The sequence below is a fragment of the Triticum dicoccoides genome, chromosome 2B (assembly GCF_002162155.2).
Source record: "Triticum dicoccoides isolate Atlit2015 ecotype Zavitan chromosome 2B, WEW_v2.0, whole genome shotgun sequence".
Classification (NCBI taxonomy): domain Eukaryota; kingdom Viridiplantae; phylum Streptophyta; class Magnoliopsida; order Poales; family Poaceae; genus Triticum; species Triticum dicoccoides.
Window position 1 is genome coordinate 413,861,610 of NC_041383.1, and position 10,728 is coordinate 413,872,337.

Consider the following 10,728-nt stretch of genomic DNA (forward strand, 5'->3'; position numbering starts at 1 on the left):
GCGAGCTTAACCTCGTTCAGTATCAATAGTCCGTATTGCATAGCGCAAGCACGATTGGTTCGTACCATGGAGTTTCTAAGGTGCTCCGGACCTCTGGTGTACTCTCAAGAGCGAGTGCATTTGGACATGTTTTAGTTTTTAACTTTCCTTAGTTATAACTAATTACTAATATATGTACAAAACAATATTATTTTTAGCGGAGCATAACAATTTCTGTGCTGAAATATCATGGCAAGCCATATCTGTTTATCTGTATATGGTTATATTTGTTCCATGTAGAGTGCAGGAATGACAACCCTAATTTGCAACAGAAAGATCTAAATTAACTAATTAATGGGAATCTCTTATTTATATTGCATTTTATAAAGCATGAGTGATTGATTCGGTTCACTGAATCTACCACTCAAGCTTGACAAACCATACACTACAATATAATAATATATAAATATAAATAATATAGTAATATATATTTGTGGCCGTATGCATCTCCCAGATGCAGAGACCGGGGATCATCCTTCTTTTCTAAAAAAAATGTACAAACAATTCGGCTGGAGATAGCACCGGACGACCCCGGCCGTATTGAGCTACACACATGCAGACCAGCAAAAGCCACACGCACGCGCACGTAGTACCGTGGTATTTTGATCGCACACATATACAATACATACGTACGGTGGTAATATATATGACGGCCGGCCGTCCTGCGAGGTAGACGAAGACTACCTCGTGGTGTCTATATCTTACCCAGGGCAGACAGGCAAGCTTGGAAGCTCACGCGTCGCGGACCTCGAACACGTTGCGCGTCTTGACGACGACGTCGTACATGTGGACGAGCTTGAGGCGGGCGAAGTCTCGCGGGACGGAGATGAGGTGCACGGTCGAGCGCTGGTGGAACTGGAGCAGGCACGGGTCGTTGAGGTAGCGCTCCCACCCCAGCTCCTGCAGCCGCCGCTCCAGGACGCCGTACGTGGTCACCACCTCGCCGCTCGGCACATGCACCAGCACTTTGCCCGGCCGCGCCCCGCTCCCGCCGCTGCGGCCGGGCGCCTCGCTGTCCGCCCGCCTCACGATCCCGTCCTCGAATACCCACACGCCAGTCATGCTAGCTATTTCACTTGACTTGACTAGCTTGTAGGCTTTTGCTAACAGCTTGCAAGATGTATTGATTTCAGAGGCGATCGATCAACAATGGTGATTGATGGTGCAAAGAGGTGGGAAGAAGGTGCAGAGCTTATATAGAGGCGAAGGCTACCGGGATGACGTCGGAGGCCGGGTGCACTGCTTATTACGGAGTGGCTCCTGCATCGGCTAAGGTGGGTCCCGCCAGCTCAGCGGTGGTGTCCTTGGAATGGGGTGGTGTGGCCCCCCCGGGAATCACGGCGCCTCCAACCATAGAAGTAGAACATGGTCGGAAGTTTCCAATCGAATACTGACAATCAACCGTTCGATCACAGAATGGATGGCCAGATCCGTTGTGTTCCTCTGGGCCACGGAAAAGCAAGATGGTCATCGAAGCCGTCTATAATAACGATGGAAAAGGGCAGAGATATACCTTGTAATAACTATGTTTTTTTAATTAATAAATACAGTATAGACACAGACCCTCATAAACACATACATACACTCGCCGCTATTAATACATGGACGCACGCCATACGCTATGAGCAATTCCGAAAGACCGAGCTGACAAGTTTTGAGATTGACATCATAGGCATCTCGCTATCGACGGGAATGTCACCTCCACCTATAGCATCCAACCACAAGTCAGTTCTCATAATTTTTTTATCTTTTGAAAAAGGGTATATATTTAATATCATGTCAATACCAAGTACGCCAAGTCCATGCAACACCATGCATATTTAATGATATTAAAGAATGAAAGATATAGAACTATAGAAAAATTTAATACGTATCAACATTCCTAAGTTTAATCTACTATCGCTCTCGAGCATATAGATGATCCAGGAATAATGTTGAAGATTAAATGATTTCTTAACTGATGAGGACATCAATATCATTGTTACACCCACTACCCCTGCTGCTATACATACTGGACCAATTACTAAAGCTCGTGCATGTCAATTAAATTACTAGGTAATTTTTTTCTTGGTCATGATTCTAATGTTCACGAGAATATGATGATGCCTAAATTGGATACATTTGTTTTTCTTACAAATGCAGGACCTAGCTTGGACAAGATGGATGAACATTGGAGTAAGAACAAGCATGGAGATGATGGCATGCGCAAGAGGAACAAGAACGGAGTTTCAAATGATGATTTCAAGACTTTGAAGCCACCCTAATGAGTGCATGAAGGCTTGGACGTAATATACAAGATGCCACATAAAAAATTTCGTCCAAAGGCTATAATAGGTGCTGCATCACCTTATTATTGGGCCAGGCCCATGTAATTTTGAAATAGTTAAGCATAAGCTGTTTTAGAGTCCGTATGTGTGGGGAAACAAAGTTAGGGTTGGTTTCGGACTCCTCCTACAAGGGGTCACGAGATTCCCCCTACTCCTCCATATATACAACCCTTAGGGCATCGTTTAGACTTTGTGTTTTGTTTAGATTAAAAGTTCGTCATAGCTGCAACTTTGCGTACTTCGTTTGTGTTCAACAACCAGACCAAGATGTCACAGAACCCCACCTTGATCAATAAAGCTTTCATCTTATATTTGCAATATCTAGATTGCAATCTTAGTATCTTGCATGTTCTTCATTTGCTTGCAGGAAATAGACCTTCGTGGTCAGGTTGATCGTGCTCCGGCGTAGTCAATAACCTCTCGGAGTTGATTTAGCGATTGCTAACGCGCGACGTCCTCGCACGTTCGTAGTTGGATCGTCAAAGTCTACTCCTCTGAAATGATAATCACCTTCTCATCGAAAGGCGGGACACCTTTGCCTCTATCAAGTGGTATCAGATTTCCAGGTTGCTCGGTGAGATTTTCCAGTTTTTCATAGTTTAGATCGAGTTTGTTCTTCATACCTACAATCCTCGAAAAAGCCAAAAATATTAGGGTTAGTTCATCATATCCGAACCAATTTTAGCCTTTGCATAATATTTTAGGGTTTTGCTTTGTTGAATTTGCGGTTGCATCGTCGTGTCTAGTTGCTGGTCTTAACGTCTAGTCCTTACAGTTTTGAGTTCTGTCACAGTTTGTCATGCTGCCGCCACACCATCTTCATCGTCGTTGCCATATCGTAGCACCGCTGCCATATCCTACCACCGCTGCCATATACCACCACCGCTACCATATCCTACCACCATTGTCATATACCACCACCGCTATCATATCCTACCACCATATATCAACCACCAATCCGAGTTCTTTCCATATTAGGTTTGCTTTCGAGATCCATCTATTTTCAGATTCGTGTTTCCTTTCCTGAGTGAGTTTCGGAAAAAAAGAGCACAGTACCATCTAGAGACCCCCGAGCAGTTTTTAGGCCAAAATTTTAGCAGGTGAAAATATTTTTCCCTATCCTGTTTTTAGGCATTTCTGAGTCTCTTGAGACACGTGCCATCAGACTGATTTTTTATCGCACTTTTTGGTCGTCGCTACCCTAATTTCCAAAAAAATAGTCAAAAAAATTAGTGCATATCCTGTTATTTTGACATGCGAAGAGTTTTGAGATACTCGCCATTACAGTGATTTCGGCAAAAAAAACGCAAAAAAAGAGCGACAAGAAAAAAAAATTCAGTGTGCTTTTCCCTTGTTTACGTGTCACGCCATGACTTTTATAGCGTTCTAGGCTCGCGTCTCTAGCACGGTCTAGCCTAGGACCAGCATAGTAACGTTGTTGAGTGTTTATTCAACTTTGCATCTCTGAATTAATTATTGCTGACATTTTTGCTACCATATCATAAGCCTTCTCAGCTCCACATACATCTACATCGTGCATTTGACATCACCTGGCAATCGCTCTGTGCAAGCTTTGAGAGTTTTGACTACAACGGTTGCCGATCACCACCAGTTGCTGGGTAAGAACTAGTAAGAATTTAAGATTTGCTTGACGGATTTGTGACACTCGACCACCACCACTTTCTAGTAGTCTCTAGGATCATATTCTTATGTGTTTCTATTGCTACTAACCATGGCAGGACCACAAGACGACGAGATTTACTGGGAGAACATGACAAAGAAGGAGCTTCATGATAAATTTCAGCAAATGTTGGGTTTACAGGTGGAAGACGTGATGGCCAGCTTTGGAAAGGCACTGGAGATGATTGATGACACCAAGAAGACAATTTACACCAAGTTGGACGCCAAGTTTGATGAAGTAATGGTGCATCTACCACAACCACCAGCCGCCTCCGCTGCACCGTTGCAACAACATCAACAACTACCGCCACGTCGCGATCCAGCAAGGTGAGCGCAGCGTGCTCCTATTGAGCCATGCCAAACTTCTGGTACCGTTGATACTGTTGTTGATGTTTCTGTAGCTCCTACTGGTACCGCAGAGGAGGAGGACCATTACGAGGATGAGGTTGATCAAAATCAGAACTACGTGCAACCACCAGCACCACCAATACTAGGTCATCCTCATGCATATAATGACAATGGTAGGGCTGCACCACCCCCTCTGTTATGAGATCAAGACCACATCCCTAAACTAAAGTTGAATATCTCGCCATCCGAGGGTAGATACATTCCTGATATTTATCTTACTTGGGAGTTAGAAACTGAACAACGCTTTACATGCTTACAATATCCCGAGGATAGACGTGTTGCTGCTGCTGTTTGTGCTTTCACTAGTTTTGCACGTGTTTGGTGGTCTCAACATTGTAGATTATATCCTATTCTAGCTACTTGGGATGCTTTGAAAACTGCTATGCTTACTCGTTGGGCTCCACCATATTATCAACGTGAATTACTTCAAAAATTGTAGCGCTTAAGACAAGGAAAAAATTATGTAGAAGAATATTATCAAGAATTAAAAACTAGCATGACTAGATGTGGTATTGTTAAGGATAATGAAGTTATGCTTGCATGTTTTATGGGTGGATTAAATAGAGAGATTCAGACCATTCAAGAGTATAAGGAGTATAATAATATCACTCGTTTACTCCATCTTGATTGCAAAGATGAACATGAAGTGCAGTATCAACAGACATTGGCGCAAACTAATTTTTCTACAGGTCGATCTTAATCATGGACACCACATACATCCTCTACTTCCACACGTCATACTGTAGCACCGCTTACTTCAGCCGCCAATTCCAACCGAGATAAAAAAAACAGGCACCACCACCATCTGCCAGGAGCACACCTTCTGGTCCTGCACATAGCTCTTCTTCATCAATGGCATCAATAGGGCAAACACATGAGGTTATATGCCGTCGTTGCAAGGGTGGAGGTCACTATGCGAGCACATGTCCATCTCCACGTGTAATGATTGTTACTGAGGACAGTGGGTATGAGTCCGCTAGTGACTATGATGAGGAGACTTTGGCTCTTATTGCAAGTGAAGAGAACGGTGAAGATGATTCTGAACATGAGACGCAATACATGGCTGTTGAAGATGCTGATAGGTATGAGAGTTTAGTTGATCAACGTGTTTTGAGCGTGTAGGTAACACAAGCTGAGCAAAATCAGAGGCATAATTTGTTCCACACAAAGGGAATTGTGAAGGAACGTTCTGTCCTCGTCATCATTGATGGAGGGAGTTGCAACAACTTGGCTAGCATGGAGATGGTGGGGAAGTTATCTCTCACCACAAGACCCCATCTGTATCCTTACTACATCCAATGGTTCAACAACAGCTGGAAGGTTAAGGTAACACGTACTATTCCTGCGCATTTTATTATAGCTATATATGTTGATTATGTTGATTGTGATGTCGTACCCATGCAAGCATGTTCCTTATTACTTGGTAGACCATGTGAATTCGATAAAAAAATTGTACACCATGGTAGAAACAATCAGTATACTCTTGTTCATAAGGATAAACATATTACTTTGCTTCCTATGTCTCGTGATTCCATTTTGAAAGATGATATTAATAGAGCTAGTAAAGCAAAACATGGAGCAAAATAAGAGTGAAAATCATATTCTGGCAAAATAATTTGAGCAACAAATGAAGCCTAATAATAAACAATCATCTAGTGTTGCTTCTGAAATTAGATTGAAAAGTGGATGTTGCTTGCCACCAATGCTGATATTGATGATCAAGATTTCAGCAAATCTATTTGCTATGATTTTGTGTGCAAAGAGACATTATTTTCATTCGAGGACGTGCCTTCCTCTTTGCCTCCTACTGTCACTAACATTTTGCAGGAGTTCGCTGACGTCTTTCCACAAGATGTGCCACCGGGATTACCGCCTATTCGAGGGATTGAGCATCAGATTGGCTTAATTCCCAGTGCTTCGCTACCAAACTGTGTGCCATACCGTACGAATCCAGAGGTGTCGGAATTGGGGCTCCGCGGACCCAACAAGGTTCAAACTCTGGGGCATGTGTGAAGATCTAGCCTAGCTGCAGCCTCAATCTCGTCGCGTCATGGCTGGGCCTCATCGAGTTCACGCCGAGCGGGGTAAGGAGATGAACACAGAGATTTACCCAGGTTCGGGCCACCTTGCAGTGTAAAACCCTACTCCTACTTTGTGGTGGGATTGGCCTCGCAAGGAGGTTAAGGATGAATTAGTACAATGGACGAGCTACCTCGCGAGGGCTCGGGGGGTCAGAATGAATCGATCCCTCTCTATGGTGGAGACAAACCTATATATATATATATATATGACAGCACTATTCTAATCCCAGGATTAGAATAGTTATTTGAATCACATCAGCCTCTATATAGGGCCCGACAGGGCCCTCCGAAACTTCCCTGAACTGCCGGCCCGGCCCGAGACACGGGATCCCGAGGCCGCCCCTACAAGATCCACCTGATCCCCCGATCCCGATCCCGAGCCGACCAAACCCCCTCCGCGCCGCTCCTCCCCTCGATCCCCGACCTTCCCCCGTGGTTCGCCGCTGATCTTCGCCGGATCCGACGACTCCCTCCCTTCTCCAGCTCCAGGCCGACCGGATCCACCGCTTCCCCTCCGTCTCCAGCTCCTGGTCGACCGGATCCGCCGCCACACCTCCGTCCTACCTCACGGCCGACCAGCAGCGTGGGCGAGCGAGCAACGGCAGACGCCTGCGTGAGGGAGCCCATGTCGCGTGGATGCGGTGAACCGCCATGGACTTCCGGAAGCCTCATCCTCCTTCCATCCTCACCGCCCGACGCCTTCGCAGAGCAGATGACAGCCCCGACGCAAGCTTCGGCGAGCGGAGCAACTCCGCGGCGAAGGCGACATTGGCGGCGCCTTCAAATCCAGCAACGATAGATGAACTTCCTCCCACTTCTTGCCTTCTTCTTCAATCTTGCCTTGCCTTACCTTCTTTCTTCGCGTAGATGAACTTCGCGCCCTCTATAATACATGGATTGCCATCGAATTCCTCTCCTAGCTCCCCGACGAATTGCTATCAAGGTGGCCTATCTACTGCTGGAAAAAGGTTGGCCGAACTTCTAGCCAGGGTATGGTTGAACTTCCTTCTGCTTGTTATTTTCTTACAGCCATGTGAAGTTCTGGTAGTGTGAAAAGCCATGTGAAGTTCTCGTAGTGTGTGAGCCTCGGTCCAGGCTACAAAACAGCAGAAAATCTTCCTGCATTCACATGTGAAAAGCTATGTGAAGTTCAACTATTAAGTGAGCCTCATTCCAGGCTACAAAACAGAAGAACCCCTGCCTGCATTCACATGTGAAAAGCCATGTGAAGTTCAACTACTAAGTGTTCTAGAGTTCAAGTTGATATGTACCTGGTTGTGTGAAAAATAAAAGAGAAAAGAAAATGAACATGTGATGACATGAAGGTCAGCTTGGTATGCACTAGTGGTTCAAGCATTCAAACTCATGAAGGTTCAGTCTTTTTTTAACTGTAGATAGTATTTCCCATTTGCAAACAAGAAGTTCAGGGTGTCGATTGTGCTCAGTTCAGGTACATACAAGTAATCAAATAGTGTAGAATTAACAGAATATGAGTTTCATTCTATGAAGTGTGCTCAGTTCAGGTACAGACGTATTGGCAGATGCTCAGCTCAGTAGAGAGTGTGATGCATGTCCTAGGGAAAAAATATGTACATGAACACCACTTTTATATGCGAAGTTCAGGCTCTGAATAATGCTCAGTTCAGTTACAAAGTTGTAGGCAGATGTAACTTGTGTGCTAATAAACATTTTTCCTTTTATGTCAGCAAGACGAGAGACGCATGAAGAAGCTTAGAAGTTCCCAGCAGCAAATACACAATCCTAAGCCTCTACGAGTTGCACCACCCCCTCAATGGGTCACACCACCTGCTCCACACCAAAATTGGATGACACCCGAAACGCATGGAGACAATTTTGCGCCTCCACCTAATTGTGTGACGCAAGAAATCCCATGCGGATTCTTTGTATCCACCAGCAGACTCCCAAGCACGCCGATGGAGGAGGGGTTAGCTCAAGTCCTGCGTGTAACTCTGGAGGTTCCTGGTGTGCCTCGTCAATGCCAAAGGGAAGCAAGTAAACCGGATCCCATGACAAATCCAACAGGAACACACACACGGAGAAGAGTGCTCTACACACTACCACTGTTGGATGATGTTGCTGCTGCTATAGCTCAGAATTGTACGGGACATAAGGTAGATGGATTTCTTCACAAAACAAGAGAGCAAACAAAAACCAGGATTGCAATGCCTCCACAACCACCTCGAGCAAAAAGGACGCAAACAAGAGAGAGACCATCTTCAGCCCTCCTTCCTCCTCGTGATCCACTCCTGCATCCTGCTATGATAACTCCACCGTGCCCCATCCCAGAGGGCCAGCAGTAGACTCCAGTGGAGTTGTGATCCTACATGCACATAGGTGAAACAAAAAATTAGCTATTTATATATGCATTGTGTATTATCTACAAATTTATACTACCTCCAGGATAACAAGATCATAAACTGCATTTTAACGTGTCGTTTGAATTATTTTTTCTTTTTCTGCAGATGCCGGATCTCCCGGATTATCTAATACCAAGACTAAAAATGCGATTCTAGAATGTAGAGAAAGCAAGGGAATTTTATAACAGATACACTAGACACGCAGGTTTTGGAATCAGGAAGACAGGAGGGAATGACAATCACAAGTATTTTGTTTGCATGTTCCAAGGGAAACACACAACTTCTGTTTCAGAGGCTAACAGGAAACGAAACAAAACATCACAGAGGACAGGCTACAATGCAAGAATGAGGGTGAAGGTGCAGGAGGATGACACATGTGTGGTAGTGGACATTGAGTACAATCATAATCACCACCTCATGCAATCGGATGACATGCTGGTATTCTTGCACTCACACAAGAATTATGACCCCACTATTCTCGAGTACGTAAAGCTCCTACAATACCATGATGTCAAGCATACAACAATCCATGCTATCTAAAAATGAAGATGGAAGCTACTTCCTAAGCATGACCGGACGAGACCTACTAAACCAGTAAGTATTCAAAAATGCACATACTGCAATGTACATAGCATCCTAAATCACAACCCTTTGCTAGCAAAGATAACAAAATGCATGTTTGCATATAATTTGGAGGAAAGAAATGAATGCAAGGAAAGATGATTTGGATGATGTACTGAAACTTGTATCTTTCTTTAAAGACACGAAGGCAATCAATGATGAGTTTTTCTATGACATACAAGTAGACAGTGACAAAATAGATAAAAACATTTGCTAGTCCAATGCAAGCTGTTCGAGGAGCGTATCAAGACTTTGGCGATTGCGTCACATTCGACACAACTTACAAGACCATCAGATTTCATATGCCTCTGGGAGTGTTTGTTGGAACAAACCATCACTTGAGTCAACGATATTTGCTATTGCCCTGATTAGAGACGAAGATGCAAAGTCATTCAGGTGGTTGTTCAATACATTTGTACGGTGAGTGAACAACAAACATCCAACTTGCATTCTAACAGGTAAGTTCAAAAAAAACTCTACAAGTTTCATCAATTTTTTAGTCTATGGGTTTGTATCTGGGTACACTGGTTTTATCTAAAAATAATGTAAAGCAAGGAGTTCAACCACTGTTAGCACAGAAGTCCAACAAAACAGTATAAGAAGCAAAATTATATGTCACATGTTTAGGAAAAATATAGTTCTGGATGTGAAGTACAAATACAGGAACCATAGAAGTTCAAGGACACTGCTGTAAGAAAAAACACATGAAACATGTTCAGGAAAAATATAGTTATGTATGTGAAGTTCAAGCACTGGTACCACAGAAGTTCAACAACACTCCTGTAAGAAAAAATATATGTCACATTATTAGTTAGTCCTACTGCTACATGTGAAGTTCAAGTACTTGTACAACATAAGTTCACCATCAGTAGAAAGAAGCAAGTTCCATTTTTTTTATTCATGCAGACCAGTGCCCGTCGATGGCGAAAGCTATACCACAATCATTCCCAAACACCGTCCACAAGCTATGCCGATGGCACATCCTGAAGAAATTCAAGGAATACCTCGCGTTGTTGTACAAAGAGTATGACACATTCAAACAGGAGTTCAGAGCAATCTTAAACTGGCTGCTAATGCCTACAAAGTTTGAAACTGCATGGGCTACACTCGTGCAGAAGTTCAACCTGTAGAACGACCAGAAGATGATGCAGCTCTGGAATGATAGGAAGATGTGGATTTCAGCATACTACAAGA

At 43.9% G+C, this 10,728-nt stretch overlaps 1 protein-coding gene across 1 annotated transcript; it reads right to left on the reverse strand.

Annotated features, from left to right (window-relative positions):
• Positions 1-632: 632 nt before the first annotated feature.
• LOC119367784 (flowering-promoting factor 1-like protein 4) lies at positions 633-1,210 on the reverse strand. Its single transcript, XM_037633192.1, has one exon. It carries the CDS (start codon positions 1,099-1,101, stop codon positions 772-774), a length of 330 nt encoding a protein of 109 aa, XP_037489089.1. The 5' UTR covers positions 1,102-1,210; the 3' UTR covers positions 633-771.
• Positions 1,211-10,728: the final 9,518 nt, after the last annotated feature.

What these genes read in the sequence shown, in the direction of transcription:
- LOC119367784 (XM_037633192.1), bottom strand. Translation starts at nt 1,101, where the DNA reads ATGACTGGCGTGTGGGTATTCGAGGACGGGATCGTGAGGCGGGCGGAC.